General features: G+C 36.7%; 1 protein-coding gene across 1 annotated transcript in view; it reads left to right on the forward strand.

Annotated features, from left to right (window-relative positions):
• b3galnt2 (beta-1,3-N-acetylgalactosaminyltransferase 2) overlaps positions 1 to 15,930 on the forward strand; it is a 37,028-nt gene extending 21,098 nt beyond the window's left edge. Inside the window, exons 5-12 of the mRNA XM_033980255.2 lie at positions 72 to 167; positions 1,529 to 1,639; positions 1,717 to 1,795; positions 3,373 to 3,556; positions 6,337 to 6,462; positions 7,962 to 8,121; positions 8,874 to 8,930; positions 12,491 to 15,930. Of these exons, the coding sequence (XP_033836146.1) occupies positions 72 to 167; positions 1,529 to 1,639; positions 1,717 to 1,795; positions 3,373 to 3,556; positions 6,337 to 6,462; positions 7,962 to 8,121; positions 8,874 to 8,930; positions 12,491 to 12,628 (951 nt within the window). The 3' untranslated portion in view covers positions 12,629 to 15,930. The remainder of the gene's footprint in view (positions 1 to 71; positions 168 to 1,528; positions 1,640 to 1,716; positions 1,796 to 3,372; positions 3,557 to 6,336; positions 6,463 to 7,961; positions 8,122 to 8,873; positions 8,931 to 12,490) is intronic.
• Positions 15,931 to 20,585: the final 4,655 nt, after the last annotated feature.

Genomic DNA, 20,585 nt, shown 5'->3' on the forward strand with positions numbered 1-20,585 from the left:
TGTGGCCAAAGTTTGCAAGAAGAAAGTCTTTTTGACGTTTTCCTTTGGGGTAAAAGTTGTGTGTGTTTCAGGAGGCTGTGGTGACTGCACGATTCAGCTCGATCAGCACTGGGGCCCTGGTGAACGGAGTGTGGTACAAACCAGTGGAGCAGTTCATTTTGCCTAAGGTCAGACTCAACACTTCTGCTGACCACAACAGTTATAGAGATCAGCCATAACATTGCGCCCGGTCAAGTGAAAAATCTAATCAAAATTGTGATTTTAAATGGCTGTAATTAGGAAACCACAGACTTTAGTTAATTGAGTAACATAATGTGCTCTATAAACAGCCATTTCCTGTCTGCTATAGGTTTTATGTAGAAACCCTGCTGATACTGTAATACTGTAGTTTAGACCTCAATGTTATTTCATTAGTTGGCATTTAGCATTAGCATTTTATATTTAAAGTGGTAATCCTCCATAACTTGTTTACTTGAACTGATAGATAGCTCACTTCTAATAAAGATACTCTTTATTTTATTTTATATTTTCACCCATTGTGTCTTTCAGTATGTTTGAAGTAATGTTTGGTCATTAAATATCCTATATTACACAAAATAGATTCTTGTGAGCCTTAAGCCATGTTATAATAATGTTACCTCCTCAAAAACATACCTGGAGTTGTGTTTTGTTTCATTCTAACATGTTTAAGCAAACCTGGTTTATTAATCAACAGCTCCAAATCTTAAAATGCTCTGTCCCACTTTGTGATGTCATGTAGTGGTAGTTAAACTTTTTACCTTCAGTTCAGTAGAGATTTCAAATTCCATCCAAATGATTTCAGAGGTGACTCAAACTCAGTCTAAAAACACATTTCCAGGTATGTTTTTGATGAGGAAACAACATGACATAGGTCAGAAAATAGCGTAAAATGAGCTCTTTAAGCCCAAAGTTACTGTTTGATCCATATTGCTCGTATTTGCATGATGCTGTTTCCTCCAGTGCCTATATATAAAGGACTGTATATATGTGGCTACATCTAATCAGCAGATATACTGGCCACTAAGCTGCACTGTCTGCTCTGGGAGATCAGTTCCAACACAGTCATATCGATCTAATTAGAAGTGGGTGATATGGAAAAAACATTCAGATTTGCTTATAAATCATATCACCACCAGCTCAAACTTATGGTTACTTTCCCTGGAATGTTCCACAGTATGGCATTTATCTCCATGGAGACAAGCAAGTGGCAGCACCAGGCCAAGTGACAGGCCACGGCAATATAACACCTGCAGTTGAATAAGATGCAAGCTGGATAGGTTTAATGCCATACATACTGTAAAACATAACAGGCAAACCACTAACATCTCCATGGAGACAAGCAGGTGGCAGAACTACCACCAGAAAAATTGCATAGTGCTCCTAATTTGAGTGAAAAGCATCAAGGGCAATGTATTATTAGATATCATAATGTAAAAGTTTATACATGTTTGGTTGTTATACTCATTTGGTATTTGAGATATTTATTGGTATATATTTGATATATTAGGGTTTCGAGGGGACTTTGGTTTGGGAAAGCCTGGACTCCGCTGGATTAACTTCAGTCAACGCCTCGTCTGTGCAGCTCAATGATGGAGGAGGAGTTCTCAAGTTCTCCTCTGTAAGTCCCATTATAATTAATTCAGAAAGTCAAATAAAGCATGTTCATTTATAAAGGACAGACTCTGTGCCTTGCAGATAGCAGAGGGCATACTGCCTCACAGAAGTGCTCTCGGCTTCCCTGGTTTGGCTGGAGGTTTCACGTTCAATATTTACGGTTTGTTTATTCATTGAGAGATATTTATGAAATCTATTATCATCTTTTAGCCAAATGTTTGAGGACAACCCCAGATGACAGAGTTCAAAAACATTGTTCACGTTGGCAGGTTAAGAGATTAGCTTGTTTTTTATTTGTTGGGGCTCTTGCATACACGCAAAATGGGGAATATGTCTTCCTTGTCGTAGGCTGCGTGCTTATTGTAATCTAGCCTCCTTTATGTGCAGGTCTTTTATGAAATGGATTTCTAGTCATTGAGAAACAAAGAAATTAAATTCCTTCATCAGTGAATACAAACTAATGGCCCATTCTTTGCTATTATGTATTTCCCAAACAGATTTAGTGAATAGCTCGCACCGTGTTTTCATTTAGAAGAACATAAATTGGCAATAACAAAATGATTAATAGCATAATACAACAATGAGCTGATGTTGTCTGGATATAATCATTAAATTATTTTTACATTTTCAACAAGTCTTTCTCCATAAAAAAAAAGTTCTCCACAGAAATGACACCAAACATGTTAAATTCATCATTTTAATTACAGTACTGACATGCTGTGGTTGTGTCCTTGGGCAAAACACTTTACTCTGCTCTCTTATGATTAAGGAGTATTTAAATCAGATTTCCAGCTTTCAGAATCTCGTCAAATCACTTTTAATAACACTAATGCAGCGTTAAAATGGTTTGCGGCTCAATTCCCACTCTCCCCAGTATGTACTTGTTGTGTCCTTGGACAAGGCAAGTGGGTGTTTTTATAGCCCTTATGCTTATCAATATATATATAAGTATAAGATAAATCAAGTATAAGACCACATAGATTAGTATAGGCCTGTGAACCACTATGGAACATACTTGGACCACTGAGGGATCACACAGACATAAGATGGCATGGTAATATAAAAGAAAGTACAAAATCACATTCTATTGTCCAAAGAGTGTTTTTTATTATCATTGTGTCGTCTGAATCAGTGTTGAGCATCAAGTCCATTTCTTAGTATCAAAATGGAGTTTGAAATTTTAGTATCATAGTAACACTAATAACCCTCAGCCAAAGGTTTTATTAGTGTCCTGAATAGTGTTGTTATGATGTTAAAATTTCAATCTAGTTTTCAAACCAGATTCGAATATGGAAATTATCCATATACTAGTTTTGATACGACAGTGATGACCAGTCTAAAACCACAAAAGGTCCAGTTCTGTTCTAGTTATGTGATTGTTTTCAGTATTGATACCTACTCAAATGAGTATCTAGTTTTGGTACTATTTTTTTTCAATACACATCTGTTTAGTTCTGCTACTAGTCAAATGATTCTTTCAATTATACATTGAGATTTTAGTTAGTACATTTTTAACCAAATATAGGTTGACACATAGTGAGAGCTTCTAGAGAGCCTCTTTTGGTATGTGTAATTCAGATTAATTGCTGCAAAGTTATTTCTGTGTTTCAATTTTATTTGGCAACGCTAGTCCTTATATATTTAAAGCTTTTGAGTTACCGAGCAGAAACAAGAATAAAAACTCTCTTCATATTTATTATTATTCTTCTCTATATCTTCCCACTCTCCTCTCCACAGATGGTGAGGCTCTAGCGGGGCTGCTGCGAGCTCGTCCGGCCCGGATGGAGGAGCACGTTCTGAGGCTGAGGCAGGAGGACGTGTCCCTGGAGCAGGAGAGTCTGAGACATGGAGACATAGTGTTTGTGGATGTGGTGGACACTTACAGAAACGTACCCACCAAACTACTGCAATTCTACAAGTGGTGAGTCCCGTCACAGAGAGGGATGTTGCATTTAGGAATGGTCTGATATGGGTTTTTTGTTTTGTTTTTGAGCCACGATGTTTGTCTATAAGTTGTTTTTCTGGGTTTTTTTTTTGCCATTTACCAATATGGGTCTATACCGATATCAGGCTTTTAAAATTTGTAGTAAGGACCAGAAATTAACATTTCCCTTTTATAAAAAAAATAACAAAATGTATTACTTATCACTGACTGGAGTAGTGAAAAAAATATTTGCTAAAAATATCAGCTATCCAACATGATATCTGGTTCAACCCTCCGATACCACCGATGATCAATAGCCCATCCCTAGTAGCAATGCCTAAAAAATCCCACTGTACAAGTATTGTAAAACTGTAGAAATGTGCTGTAGAAATAACAACTGTAATTTATTTTCTACATGTGGCTGAAATAAAAAATGAAATGAGGAAAGGATCATGGTTTATGGAATTGTCTTGTATTTGTATTTAGGCGGTGTGGCTCAGCAGTTCAGTTTAGTGTATTAGACTTTAAACATTGCGATATCAAAGTGTCACAGTTAGGCCTGTCACGATAACAGACTTTGAAGCATGATATATACTGCGATAAACGATAATATTGAAACTACTCTATGTGCAATAAGACAAGATAATCCCGGTAAACCATTTTAAATAGACAGTATCATTCAAAAGGCCTGAGCTGCTACGAATAAGTAAATGGCAAATCTCCCCACTTTTACAAAGAAAATGTAAACCCAACAAATATTGATTCCAAATTATATTGTTCCAGCTTTCAATAACTATTCACAGCTATTGTTAGAAATCAGTTGTTGTAAGTGTCAAAAGGTCAAATTTGTGTTTTCCTGGGTTATAGTTAAACAGACTTTTCTAGTATAGGAGCTGCCACCACGCCAAGTTACAGGTCAGATCTATGGAGAGCCAGATTTTCAAGGTATTTTAGCTCTAAATGTACCTGTAAATGAATAAATGCAAGATGGATAAGTTAATAAGCAGACACCACACCAGAAAGATATGAAGCACCTTTAATATCACTGCCCCGGTCAATATGGTCAGTAATTATAAGGTTTAATATCTTCTGCCGGCACAAATCACTAACCTTAACTGGCTTCAGATCATCACAAACATGCAATATTGAATAACTGTGAATATGGTTGTTTCTCATAAAAGTTAATTCAAAACAAAGTGCTCCTTGTACTTACTAGTCCACAGCAAGAGGCAATCAATAACAGTACTTAAATACAGCTACTTGAAAACTTATTAGAGAAAGGAATAATTACCAAATCTGTAAACTATTGAGTACATTTTCAGTTTATATATTATCGTTAAAATCCTAAATGAAAGTCTCCTAATAGAAACATTAATTCTAGTTATTGCATTTGTGACTAAACCATAGTAATGATAAATCTGTGAAAGCCAGTGCAGCCCTAGTGCTAATGACTCCTATTCTTTGAGTCCGAATTGGCCGGGCCTCAGAGGAAATCAGCCGTCTGAAATGAAAGTGTGGCGTTCACTGTGAAAAAGCTCTCTGTTACAATCTGCACCGCAATCACCCCCAAAAAATACAGCTGTGAGTCGCAGCAACCACCCAGCGGCTGACAGGGTAAGGTCAATTATAGTAAAAGTAAGAATATTTGTACCTCAACATAACATCTATCAAGTACAAGTGAAACTGGTATCTCAAGACCAGTAGTAGTGTATTTGATTACATCTACGCAAAAAATGTTATCCAGACATCGATAAATTGAAATCTTATTTTGGCTTAGAAAAACTAAACAAAACATAAAATGGCATGATTTGTTTCTTCACACGTTGTCACAACCATAGACTGTATGTATAAATGGACATAGCTAAACTGCTGGCCGACATGTTCCAAATAGGAAGTGAGCCTGAGCGCGCTTCCAGGTCCATCGAATCTGGCTCCTATTTACTTTCCACTTTACATCCCTCTCTCTGTAACTGCGGCTGTCAAGCTTGTCGGTCTTGGTATTTTTATTTCTCTATTGTGTCTGTAACTCAAGATATGAACATTAATAACAGACAAATCAAGCGACTTCTTTCCCTTCTTTGAGGTCGTGCCCACTAGCATTAGCAACAGGTTTGATTGACAGAGTTGCTAAGCACCCGTCTCCTGCCAAACCAGTGGTGCAGGCGGGAAGGGGCGTTAACTTCGCTCCAGACTGGCTCTTTGGTTGCTATAATACTCGCAGTCGGAATTCCAAATGTGGCTGCAAATTCACCCCTACAACTGCAAGACTTGATGAGCTTCATTTGACTGAAGCTGAACACTATGGGTGACGTCCACTTCTTTATACAGTCTGTGGTCACAACTTAACATTTTGAACACAAGCACATATGTTTAAACCCAAAATTATTCCTTCCCCCAATTATATTTTAAATGCAAGTAAAATTTCTACAAAATGTTTTTATACTTACAATATGATGAACATTTTTGTACTTGTTCTCAAAATTGGTCTGATTAATCATTCCTCAAAAAAGGTTATTTGTTACTAACATGCTAGATTTGACATAAATGCTGTTCATTTTGTATTCAGGTAGAATTCTTATTATATGTGTAAATGGCAAATGTAACTACCCCCCTCAGATATCAAGCATTCTTGCTCTTGAACTGCCTGGAGTGTATCATTTTATACGGCCTCCTCTTGCCCTTTACACTGGTATTTGAATGTGACTTCACTCTGAGATTTGGGGAATAATGTGAATTTGGACTTCTTAATTAAGGTCACAAGCTCCCCTGTGTTTCAGGTCTGTGGAAAACGCAGACTTTAACCTCCTGCTGAAGACCGATGATGACTGTTACATCGATGTGGACGCAGTTTTGACAAAGATTGACCAGAAGGCCCTTAAACGCAGCAACTTCTGGTGGGGCAAGTGAGTATTATACAGTGAAGGATCATGGGTATGGCCTTGTGCTTTTAGGCAGAGGTGGGTAGCACTCTGTCACATTTACTTAAGTAACTCTTAAATAAAATGGCACTTCTCAGAGTAGTTTTCAAACACCATACTTTTACTCTTGAAATATATACTTTACAGTGTAACAGTACTTTTTGGTTACTCTTTCCACTGCGAGTTAATCTAATTCTATCCTAGAATTTTATGTAGATAATTTTAAATGCTTTGAACATTTCTTGCACCACCCCTTCAGTTATGATTTGTATTTTCAAAGGATAGAATAGGAAAGAAAAATGTAACTTTTGTGCATTATTTCATGTTTTGTCCTTCCAATTATGTTAATGCCACTATATAAATTAGATGTCACATTCCGTTCAGTTACTCTTCTTGAACCACTACTTCGTACTTCTGCTTGAATAATATTATTCTGCAGTAATGGTACTTTTACTTGAGTACATTGTTTGGCGTCTCTACCCACCTCTGCTTTTAGACACTGAATGACTCATTATCTGATGTACAAGTTCACACAGAACAAAGTGAAGTGCATTAGCTCAAAAGTGATAGTGGAATACACAGCAGTAACATAAATAATATATCTGGCTAAGTAAAGTGTAGCTGATGAAGTTGAGCTATTAGGTAATTATAATTGTGGTGTAGACCTTGACTATATTTATGGAGGGACAGTACCATTAATCTTATGTACCGGTACACTAGTTAAATAGTAATAATTAAAATATGAATGAATAAAATAGAAAGCCAAAAATGTACCAAAAGCTTATAGGATTTGTAAATATACAATAATATAAAATGCAATATGCTTGTCAATTATAAGATTACATATACAAACTATAATATATTTAAAAATCTATAGCAAGGCCAAAAACTGAGGTAAAGTAGTACCTAATTTCATCAATTCACTGTTGAATTATTGTTGTTTAAAAAAAAAAAAAAAATCTATAATATAAAGCAATGTTTGTATATCCAAATGTGTAGACGTTTTGCCTAGCTGTTCTTTGATTACCACTAGTCTGTTTAAAAAGACAAACAAAAAAAGACATGAATAGACAGAAACTGTGGCAGCTTAAAAAAAAAAAAGGTCCTAATTATCAGTAGGGTTAGAAGTTTCAAGCAGAATAATACAGGATATTTTGTTATTGTGGAGGAAATTATGGTACTTCAAAAACTGCAGAATTTGTGATTTGCTAATTGTGTCCATTCATTTTACTATTATTATCACGGAAATTCTTTTATATCAGACTGCCTTGGATGTGCGCAATAATCCCTCTGATATCACCAATACAAATATCCCAACCACCCCTAATTCACACACTTTTGCTTTAGTCCCTTGCTGCAGGTTTGAATTGAACTTACAAACTCATGTGAACTATAGAAGCAAAAGGCTAGACAAACAGCATGCACATTTCACAAAGGTCAGGTGAATGTGCAGGCAGATGTGATGCTAACTGTCTCTGCCCCAGTTTCAGGCAGAGCTGGGCAGTGGACCGCATCGGGAAGTGGCAGGAGCTGGAGTACCCGAGCCCGGCGTATCCCGCGTTTGCCTGTGGGTCCGGGTACGTGGTCTCCCGGGATCTTGTTCAATGGTTGGCCAGTAATGCAGAGAAACTCAAGGCGTACCAGGTATGAAAGTAAGATGACGACTGTGGTTTTAAAGTGCATTATGTAACTTTTCTACTAGAGGGCCTGCTTCTTGTTTATCTCCATGGAGTAAGGTTGTAAAGTATTAAAAATCACATACTAATTGACACTAAAAAATAAAAAAAAACTCATCAAAACTAGATACTCATTTGAACATGCATCGATATTTAAAAAATGCATTAACTGGAAAAAGTTTGACCGATTGGAACAGTTTTAGTTATTTATTTAGTTTAATTATTTTGTGTTGAAAATTCCATGCTATGGTCTAAAAAGGAACATTTTTTAAAAAATATTACGGTGGTATCGAAATCTGTATTGAGTATCAAGCGTATTCCTTAGTATCGAAATAGTTTGAAATTATAATATCATGGAGACGTCATTGCTTTGCTGGAAATGTTAACCAGTATTGCATTAAACTTGTCTATCTTCATGAAGACAAGCAGGGGGCGCCACCAGGTTAAGTTACAGGTCAGATCTGTGGAGAGACGAGCCCAACCAACAATAACAATGCATGTTTTTTAAGGGATTTTTGGGCAATAACAACACCTGAAATTGAATTAATACAATATAGATCGACTTAAGGAACAGCAAAGTAATATCAACCCCATGAAGACGACAAAAAGCGAACGCTCTACCAGAAATGTTACACACTGAGTGCACTTTTAAATCTGTGGAGGCAGATAGTTATGTAAATTCACAAACTCGTTTACTTAAAGTGAGTGTGATGTTTTCAGGGAGAGGATGTGAGCATGGGCATCTGGATGGCAGCTGTTGGACCCCAGAAATATCAGGTAAAGAGCTTTTAGTTAGACAGACTATCACATTTTATATTTACATTACTGTGAAAAATGTGTTTAACTTAGTGGATTATCAAATTGCAGTCTTATTTTTTCCACTATAAAAAATGAGATTAAAGAAGATGAGTATTGGACCATGGACAAATTAATTAGTTTTGGTGCTTGTCCAGACCACTGCTTTGATCCAGGAGAGTTTAATGGATTCTTGCTGCATAGCTGGATATGTCTGCAAGTCCATATAACCCTAAATGGTTGTTTAAAGACTAATAGTAGTTGTTTAGTCTTTTTAGTTGCAGTTTTGTATAAGAATAAAATGGCTCCTAAAACAGTAGGTTTAAAGGGCCTGTACCTGATTTTGTAGCAAGAGTCATGTTTTAGTTTGACCCATTAGCCATGCCCCGTTGGTCCTTTCTGCCACTGTGATAGTGCATCACAGTGTCATGCAGTTGTTTCCTTTTCCCCATCTCCACCTACTTTAAGTTATTTTCTAACTCTTGAAAATGCACCACGACAGAGAGTCAAGTGTCTGGGATACTGTCAGGCAGTTGGTTTCCCATAATCCTTGGTGAACAATGTGGCTGATTGGATAAAAGGAGGTGACCCTGTCTGTAGTTTCTGCACTAGCTGATACACAATAAAATGCTTTGCAAAATACATAGATTATATATGATAGTCTCAATGTATTTCTCATTTAGCTGCTTATACAGAAAATGGTGACTATAGAATCTTTACATCATGCATCATACAGTACAATATTGTTTCAACTAATGATTATTTTTAGATGCAACTTTTTAAAAAGACACAGCATTTGTTACCATTTATTTGCATATGGTTGATTGTTTAATAACCTAATCAAACAATTAAAACTGTAGACATGAATTTTAGATTTTGCACCTGAAAGATTCTGGCTCTGTGTGTGTGAATGTGTGTGTGTCTGTCTCTGTATGTAAGGGTGTGCTAGATTTAGTGCATGTATACATGCATTAATGTATTGTGTATACATGTGTTTCAACCAATTGTCACTTGTCCGTGTTTTGTCACACGTTTGTGGGCTGTTCTTTTCCTGCCAGGGGACTGCTGATGTAAATTAACCCAAGGCTAACTCTCGTACAATGCCTATGTTCTAATTGTACATAATGATTAATAATAATAATATTACTTTATTTTAATGCAAAATGAGTCTTCTTGATAATATTTACAAATTGTAATTTATTTAGGAATAAGTATATGTATGTGTGTGTGTGTGTATGTATGTATGTATGTATGTATGTGTATATATATATATATATATATATATATATATATATACATACACATACACATACACATACACTTGTCTCCTTTTGATTTAATAACAATGCTGTTTTCAAATGGTGTGTTTAAGTCTTTAGTCCAAAGTTTTTAACAATTATGTAAATAGTTGATTAGTCACAATAATTCTGATTAATTGATGCAGCCCCACTATATAATCTTATCTATCTAAAAAATATACAAAATAATTCAGGATAATCTTAAACTTTAATTAAGTTTGCTGCATGTTGTGCCCTCCTCTTCTTTGGCTATCATTTGGAGGGCAGGACAGGCTGATTAACTAATCAGGAGCTATGCTGAGAGGTAAGGTAATCGTGAATATGTTATTTCAATCAATACAGATTCAGTGTAATTTTCAACTCCAGCCTTGCAGAGACAAGGTTTTGGACACATTTTTGTTAACGGAAACAAAATGGATTTGATTCATACCAACATCACGCATTTTCCAAAAAAGTGCCCAATCCAAGGTAATGGCATATTCAGCAACAATGAAAGCAGATTCGACTAAAAGTGATGGTTCCCAAACTCACAAAATGTTCAAAAGAGCAACTAAAGAGTAAACTAGTAAAGAAAATTGGCGAGAAAAGGAACAGACCAAAGAATAAGCATAAAATGTGTAGCAAATATAAAAAACATAGGCAAAATACCACAAAATTCTGATTGTTGACGCTTTGAAGATTTATGGAAAAGGCATATGTTTTTACTAGTGCGACTGTCAGTGAACTCTGTTGTTTGAATTGGCCCAAAACAACTTCTTAGGGTAAGTTTCTTTTCTTGCTGTGGTCAGTACCTAAGTTTGTCTTGAGAATAATTGGCGAAAGTGCATTTAATTTGCTGAACAAACCATCTCTGTCTATTGGGACTGGCTGTAACCTTGAGCAAACCTACAAAGATCTGCTGCAAACTTGTTGATACTACTGCAGAGATACTGAGTTCAAATAAAGGCCAGACTTAAAGGAACACTGTAACTTTTCTGGTGGAGGGTTTGCTAGATGCTTGTCTCCATAGAGATTACTGGAATGCTCCACAGTATGGCATTAGACTTATCCATCAACATGAAGATAAGCAGGCAGCACTACCAGACCACGTTACAGGAATAGATGTTTTTCAAGGTAATATTTGGCTAAACCAATATCCTCAGTGAGACGAGGTCAAAATGTGTTTGCCGTCTCTCTATCAATTCTTTCTTCTCTGACATTTATTATACAGCACATAGGATTATTATGCGCTGACAGGCAGTAACATGGGAAATAATAGGATCTGAGAACATGCATTATACAGTAACATGTCTCTGTTGACTGACATACTCGAATCATGTTTCATCAGGTAGGTCAGAGGGATATGGGAGAAATACTGTCACTTTTTCTCATAGTGATCAATCTATATTTATGAAACAGAACTTGTCTACTTTATGCTGTTTGTCAGGACATTTCAGAATCCCAATAGTTTAAAACTGAGCTGAAAAAGTCAGAATTCTATGGTGGAATTTTCTGTTTGACTGTCAGATTGCAGATTTGTTGAACGGGTTTATGGTTAATATCTCTGTAATTACTGGGCCTTTTCACGTGAAACAAAAGGGAATTTAATTTTTCACAATAGCTACCGAATGTGGTGTGATTATCAAAACACAAAGGACTGTATGCCAAAAGGCTGTGATGGCAGGTGTGTGGAGCCAAACATCACAAGGTGGAACAGAGCATTTTGAGCTTTGGAGACTAATGATAAAGGGTTACTTAAACATGTGTGAATGAAACAAAACACAACTCCGGGTATGTTTTTGTGGCTGTAAGAGCATTATAACATGACTTAAAGCTCACAAGAATCCTTTTTGTGTAATATAGGACCTTTTTATTTCTCTCAAACACCTGCTGGGGGCATCTAGAACGTGAACTTTAGGGCTGAACGATTTGGAGAAGATATCTTATTGTACCTTTTCTTATGAGCATTGCAATTGCGATTAGTTTTGTGATTTATATTTAAAAAATAAGATCCTGTTCCACGCTTTACCACATCCAGAAGGACTGTCAAAAAGACTGAAATATGAACTGACAAACTAATACAAGAATCACATCTTTTAACAGATCGAAACTACAGTGTTAGCAGTTTTTTTTTGCAGAATAAGACATAATACTTAGTGGAGAAAATGATGGTGCTTCAAAAATTTTAGCCTTTGTGATTTGCTAATTGCATCCATTCAAATTGCGATTTTCAAACTTGACTGTTTTCTGCTGTTGTTTTCCCAGGACGCGGGCTGGCTGTGTGAAAAGGAGTGTTACTTGGACATGCTATCCTCGCCTCAGCACTCGGCCCAGGAGCTACACCTGCTCTGGGGCCGGAAACAGGCCTGTGGGGACCCCTGTGGATGTCCCTGGGGCCCCTGAAGCACCCGACATTACCGCAATATATTATGGGTAAAAAGCAGGCAACACTGGTTTGACTGTGGTTTAGTAATAAATTAACTAGGGCTCCACAAAATAACTATTGTGATAATGAAATAACTTGGATTCAGATGTGCTCAGTGTAAAATTAACATGCACAATAATTATAGATAATCTCTAGATATTTTTATGTAGCTCTACAAAAAGGATAATGATAATATAAATGGCCAAGTTCAGTAATCTAATTGATATAAGAATACTGGCACTGTAATACTTGTAAATATATTTGTGACACACCTTTTATGGAACTGACATTATCGTTTAAAATTTTTGCTACAATCTGTGTTAGGTAAGTAGATTCATATTTCAACTCTCCTTTTCCAAGTTTTATTCTCCACATCTTGAAAATAACTGCTTAATGTGCTTGTGTGTTAAAATGTGAGGGGAAAATAAGGCTCTTGAATAATTTAGGGGTTAGCCATGGCTGAACCAGGTCATATGTGGGCTAAATTTAGGTGTAACCCAGGACTCCTCTGAGGCACAAGGCTTACTGTAACTATTACATTAGTTTTTTTTTATGATTCAACCATGTAAATTCAGTATTGCATGGGTGAATAGCAGCATGAAGTAACTAGGCTCAAACTGTCTCATAGTAACAAGACCTATGCCCATCTGTCATATCCCATTTTTGTTTGTAAATCATATTGAAATAGTGGTACATCTGTGTCTATGTCAGTGGACTCGGTGTAACTTCTCCGGTGAAGGGCACACCACGTGCTCGTCCTTGCTTTGAATGTTCCACAGTATTGCATTACACTTATGAATCTCCTCAAAAACGAGCAGAGTCACCTGGTTAGGTTACAAGTCAGATCTGTGGACAGACAAGCCCGCTCACAGCACGAATACATGTTTTTAAAGGTATTTTTGAGCAAAAAAAAACAACAAAAAACACCCACAATCAAATGAATACTATAGTGTGGAACATTCCAGGCAAAGATATAGCATCTCCATGGAGACAAGCAGGTGATAGACCCCCACCAGAAAAGATCAACTTATGTAGTCCTGGGTTAGACCTGATTGAGATCTGGTTTAGTCCTGTTTAGTTCTGATTCGTTCCTATTTTGAAGTCTGGGTTATTTCAGGTTATGTGTACTTTGAAATGAGACATTGTGTATTGGTGATTTGTGTGAAAGAAAGTAATCAGCTTTTGATACATTGTGCAGCCCCAGTTAATTGCAAGCAGTGTTGCTCATCCTTCGAATCACGCTTTGTTAAAAATATTGTAAATAGTACTGATTATCACTACACAGTTTCTCTTCTTGAAAAATGAATTGTTTTGAATTCACATTTGTAGCTTTCAACATGTGTAGCTTGAAATGCACATTCAACTGTAATATATGAACCAGCTTTGTGCCATTGACTTGTAAATACTGAACAATCAAAGAGAAAAGTGGGAGAGAAGCTGCTGTGAAACTGCTGTGGACATTTTATGCTTTGTTTGAAAACTTAAACTTTGAAGGTATTTTTGACCCCATTTTGTACATATTGTTCAGCTTTACTTTACCATGTACATTTATGACAAGTTTTCTCACACAGATGTTTTAATGGTAGCTTTCATTGTGGAAGTAGTGCTATGACCTTAATGTGTTATCTTTAAAACGCTTTTTTGCTAATATCTGAAAAATATATTTGCAAAGAGATGTGATGGATTTAGGGTCTTTTAGAAAATCCAAAATGGTTCAGTTAATCCCTGATTTACAAAGGGCATTTTACTCTTTACATCTCTACAATATTGTGATTAAAATACAGACTTATCTTCAGACCAGCCAGCACTTAAAGGTCCTGTACCTGATTATTTCCCCATGTATTTGACCAAAATTTGTTTTGGCCCAGTACAGATACATTGTGTAAGGCTCTTATGGTCAAAACCTGTCTGGTACATGCTGTCTGCATCTAAAGAGCTTTATTGTCTGATAATCAGGAAGTGTGTGTTTGTATGCTAGTTATTGTTAGCTTTACTGTGATGGCAAAACCCCTCTCTGGTCTCTGAGAGTTGTGAAAAGTACTTAAAAACTCATCACAGTGAATAATTATGCTCAGGGGAGTGAGGAAAAACTTTGGACCATTGTAAACTGTTTGAAATTAACGAGGTCTGTTTTTCACATTTTTAATCAGGTATACTGCCTTTTTGGACAATTACTCTTTAATGAAGTGAATCAAAATGTGTTGCATTTCAGCATATTAAAACTACCGTCTGTAATTAGACTGGCTGACCCGGCCCTGTTGTATTCCTAAACACCACTAAATGTACTGCTGTCTGATTGAGTGCCAGCCGACAGAAGACCAGAGTGCACAGGTGAACCTAAACAAAGGCCAAGTGAGGGGAGGGGGAACAGGTTTCTGCCATCTACTGGTGAAAGAAAATCCAATAAATTTACAAATGCCATCATTAACCCAGACTGTTAAACCCAGTCTTCTCAAGATATCATGACATATCTTTAAACGTAAGCTTAAAGTCAATTTAGACATGTTGGTACACTACACTTAACACAAAGAAATATTGACCTGTACAAATAGAAGTTTTCTATCTAAATATTCTGTGTTAAGTGAACATACACATTTCGACAGATCAACTGGAAATCTAGATTACTGGTTTTGGCCAACAGAAATACACAATGTATTTGTATTTCTTATTTAGGATCAAATAAATGTTTTGAGTTTAGTTATTGGAATTCTATTTTAATGCAGCACTTCAAATCCTCTGGTGGTGTTTTGATGAGATTAAAAAAAAAAAAAAAATCTGTTTATTTTAGGCAAATTAATATTGAAGGCGCAAAGACTGTATCAAACTGATTTTAATTTAATAAATCCTGATATATGTGTGTTTCCTTTATAAACTTTTGATAATTTAATTTCACAGATAAACTATTCCTGTAAGATTAAAATAATTTTAAGTTAAGGCTACATTGCAATTATGAAAATCTATTCAGACAGTGTTAAATTGCTTGTATGTATGTATGTATTTTTTCTTAGAGTTTGTAAAATCTACTGTTATTTTATTTATTTTTTTTGCCTACAACGCTACACTTGTTTCTATATTGTTTTGTAACTACAGTTAAACTTCTAGGGATAACTGGGGCTCTATTGTACATAACTGCTGTGTGTTTCACTGCACAAAATGTACAAATCTATGTATTTTATGTCACAAAATTTTGAAGTGTAACAAAAACTGAAACTATTCTTCAAATTATGACTCTTGGTTTAGACGCACCCACTCAATTATTAATAAAGACCTCTTAAGTGCGATGAGTTATATTAATGTTTATTTTGGGCTTGTATCAATTGAAAATCCTCAGTGACTTCCATCCCTAACACGCGTAACACAACAGACTGTGGCCAAGCTGTTACACGGATGCATTTCTTCAACTTGAAAGGAATAATAAAAAACGCTTTGATCTTTTGTTTTGGATGAAGTGAGCGGGGGACAGCGCCGGCATGTCAAGGAGAGGAAGTTCAGGCGTAAACATTGTACTGACCACAAGCTTCAAGTTAGTCACATCCTTAAAGCCGGTAAAGTACAAGTATATCATGGCCCATGCAAAACAGATGACTATATGTTTTATTCCTCCCAAGCAGAGTAGGTAAAGGTCACACGGGGTCAAAGAACCTGTAGTACATGCTTTGATATATATTTCATTGAGATTTTGAACTCAAGTCAGTTTTTAGTTGCTCTTTTTAGATGCTTTTCTGATGAGAGTTTCTGCCACCTGCTTATCTCCCTGATGTTATTGCGTTGCCCAAACTGTCCCACAGTATGACATTAAAATTTAGGAGTTTGAAAACATGCATTGTTGCTTTGACTGAGTCTCCACAAATTTAACCTGTAATTTGGCCAGCTGGCGTCGCCCGCTTGTCTCGATGGAACATTTCAAGCAAAAGCAATAACCTCTTTATGCAGACAAGCAGGTGCTTTAGTGGCGTACTCCTGATGAAGAATAGTCCCTGGTAGTTGTTACCTGGGCAGCCAAAACCACACGCTTTGCAAAACTTTACAGATGACAAGTGGGTCTGGAACCGTATCCTGTCTCCATGATATAGTGGGGCATGTTCTGTTCATGTCAAAACAAACATAGTGGCTTATGAGTAAAAAGGAAACAAAAGCTAAGATTGAGAAACGCTGTGTTGATTTCTACAGAATCAACAAGCAAACCACTAAACTCCTCTAAATTAAGTTATACATTTTGTTCTGAATTAAGTTTTGAGAGGAGATGTCTTCCACATTTGTGATACATGTGATTCAAGTTACTGGCTGTGGTTGGACCATCTTACCACTTTATGGTTTGTTTCCAGACCATTCAGAAAGAATGTAGAAGGGACTAGCTGCTCAGGCAATGGCAGCTGGACTTAACTATTCTCCAGATAAGTATCATGTAATTGTGAAGGAAGCGACTCCAAACCACACAGAGTTGAAAGGAGTTTTTATCTGATATCAGACAGGAGGCACATGTGTTACATTACAGAGGTGTGATCCCTGTACTGTGAAAGGTACTATCTATAGAAAGCTCGAGCTACTGTACATGGACTTGAAAAAATTTTACATACTGTCCGTACAAGGTCATAAATGGATATACTATTAAATGTTTTCAGTGACATATTCTGCCTTTCTGTAAAGACTACAAGTGTACAAGGGTCTCTCGTCACAGGTATATGGAGCCGCAGTTTGTAACTGAAGTAGACAGTTGCAGTGAAGACATCTTAAAATAAGCATGTGTAGCATTCTTGCTGAGAAACAAGTCAATCTCCATGTCTGTAACGCACAGCATTCAACATAAGGTTTAAGAGCAAAGAGATTAAACCAAAATCACATTTTCATACCATGTTTGTTTTTTCCAAAGCCTGTTCCAGTACAGAGCCCCCATCTCCTCCTTTTGGTCCTCTCAAACCTCTGAAGACCCGGTCTCCAATATATTGTTTTATTTTCACATTTGGTGATGAAACAAGCCAAAAAGTCTGAAGCATTTTCAAATCTTTCTTCCACTTTGCCAACTCTCCCAGGAAACAACAGGATTATAAAAAGCCTGCAGAGAAGTTATATATATGTGTTATTTAACCAATGCCAACTGCAAGGCTCCAAACAACCTGAAATTACCATGTCTTTTTCAGTCTCTGAATCATTTGTTTATTTCAGTATGAGACCTGCAGATCCACCCCTGTCAAATTGGCTCGGTGCATATTTTTATAAATAATGAAAAATGATGCAAGGTATTTTCTAATGCATGGTAATACGTGTCATAATTTTTATTTAGACTTGTGCTTTCTGCCAACAAAATCTAATCATGCAATTAACCTAAAAGCAGTGGCCAAAAGAGTATTGTCTGTGTTTGTGAAAGTTGAGCTACATGGCTAAAAATGCACTTAATACAAATACTGCCAAATTTGTACTTAAGTAAATGTATAAAGTACCCAGATTCTGTTCAAAATAGTTACTTTTTCTTGCAATCTTAGTAGCATTTTTCTTCAGTTTTTATATAAACCACAACCTTGTTTTTGGTTTGTCTTGAATGTTCCACAGTATGGAAATAAATTTAACTATCTTGCATTTATTCAATTACGGAAATTGTTATTACTAAAAACATGCATTGTTTTTTAGCTGACTAACCTCTCCACAGTTCTGAACTGTAATCAAAGACATCGCTAACCTGCTAGCTGCCGTGTTCCAAATAGGAAGTGAGCGTGGGATGGGCACTAAGTGGCTCCTTCAAGCTCAGGATGCAATTGACTTTCTATTGACAGGTCAAAAAATGTTTGTCTTAGCCTGCACTGCATGATCCTGTTTTTTTTTTTTTTTTATTTATTTCACTATATTGTCTCTAAATCAAGATATGAACATGAAAACAGACCTACTTTTCCCAAGGTCGCTCCTGCTGGCGTTAGCAACAGATTGACTGACAGCCTTTGTTGCTATGCACCTGCCCACTCCAGTTTGCACTGCTGCTTTGGCAGGGGGCAGGTACATAGCAACGAGGCTGTCAGTCAATCTGTTGCTCACGCTAGCAGGAGATTGGCTCTTTAGTTTCACGCTTGAATTTCCAAATACGATCCCTGCTTGCAGATTAGCCGGTATAAATGCTAGCCTCGCTGAGCTTCATTTGGTTGCAACCAAACTATGGGTGACGTCACACTCCCTTAGTCCACTTTTATTAGAGTTTATTCCTGTAATGTGGCCTGGTGGCATCACTTGCTTGTCTTCTTGGAGATAGATTACTTTAACACCATACTGGGGAATATTCCAAACAAAGCAATAATATCTCTATGGAAACAAGCAGGTGGAAGACCCTCCACAAGAAATTTACATAGCATATGTTTAAGTGTGGCTATAATTACATGACTAGGATTATCCTTATTTACAGTTCAATAACATGTTTGAAAATCTACATACAATACCCCACAAATCAAGTGAATTACAAAGACGTATTTGTAATGACTACCTTCCCACCTTTGCCTATAGTTAGTTTTCAGTCTCTGGAGCCCACCTCATGTTGTTGTTGTTGTCTCACCTCTCTCTTCCACTCTGATGCATGATGATACTTTCTGCTTGGCTTCCACTACAGTACATGTTAAATCAGGATGTGCATTTTCACCCCATCAGCTTCTGTAAAGGATTTGGCTTCAGGCAATTTTTCACATTTGAAGAAGCAAGACAAGGTGTGAGAATAAATGTCCAATGTAAGAAGACACATGATTTGGTCTAAAGTAAGAGTAACACTCATGTATGCACATTCACATTAATAATCAGAAGATATTTTGCTCATTTTTATTTGATTTATTTCTTTAGACAATTGGTTCTGTCCGAGTTTGAGGCAAAGCTATCACTTTAAATTGGGTGCAAACTAATCGAATCATTGAACTGTTATTCCTTGCCCAGTGAAGCATACATAAATGATTCACAAGTATAATTTCCCAACATGGTATGTCCGGAGCACGCTTTGTGGCATAGTGGTTAGCTCTTCTGCCTCACAGCTAGCAGGTTTTCTGTTTGATTCCCAGATGCAAGGGGCTATTGTGTGTCTTTTGTGTACCCTGACCAATTAAACATATGAAATATATTCTCTTGGGCCAAACTTGAATCGGATGTAGATGTAAAGGGTAAAGGTCCACTGTGTAACTCTGCGGGGGGATGGTCTGCCACCTGCTTGGGAATGTTAAAGTTCCACAGTATTGTATTTAATCTTATCCATTTCCCTAATCTGTGGATATAGGAGGTCACTCACAATAGGAAAACCTGTTTTTCATTTTAACAGTAAACCCCTTTGAAATTGAATAATAAGCTGGATAAGTTTAGTGCTATACCATGGAACGTTCCAGGAATAGCAATAAGATCGCCATGGCTTCAAGCTGATTATGGACCTTCTAACCAGAAAAGCTCCATAGTGCACCTTTCAATAAAAGTAAAATGTGATAAATACACGACTCCACTACATGTTCCCTGAATGCAAATTAGCTTAGCATATAATCGAGCATGTTTACGTATAGCACACATCACTGCTCCTTTCAAACACATGCCGTTTTATTGTTTTCCATCTTTACAAACATATTGGCAGGCCATGATTTTTTTAGGAGCACAGAACAGATGTGTTTTCCTGTTTCAAGTCGAGAAAATCCATCATAGAATTTCAGCTCAAACTTTGCAGCAGCTGGATCCTGGAGAGATTTATGAGTTCTGAAAGAAATCTGACAAATCTATGCAGCCCTCACAAAGCAGGAATTTACATCTCACCAATGACGAGGCAGCACTGACAGATAGACTAAAGATACTGCTTTAAAGAGGTGTTATAATGTTAGATATTTGCTCTAAGTATGTATAAGTTGACTCAAAAGTTGATTATAAGAAATTCTCTAATTGTTAGTTACTGTGTTTTTCAGCAGCCACAGGTGTGAATGATACCCAACAGACTGCGGC

The sequence above is a fragment of the Periophthalmus magnuspinnatus genome, chromosome 15 (genome assembly GCF_009829125.3).
Source record: "Periophthalmus magnuspinnatus isolate fPerMag1 chromosome 15, fPerMag1.2.pri, whole genome shotgun sequence".
NCBI classification, from domain to species: Eukaryota; Metazoa; Chordata; class Actinopteri; order Gobiiformes; family Gobiidae; genus Periophthalmus; species Periophthalmus magnuspinnatus.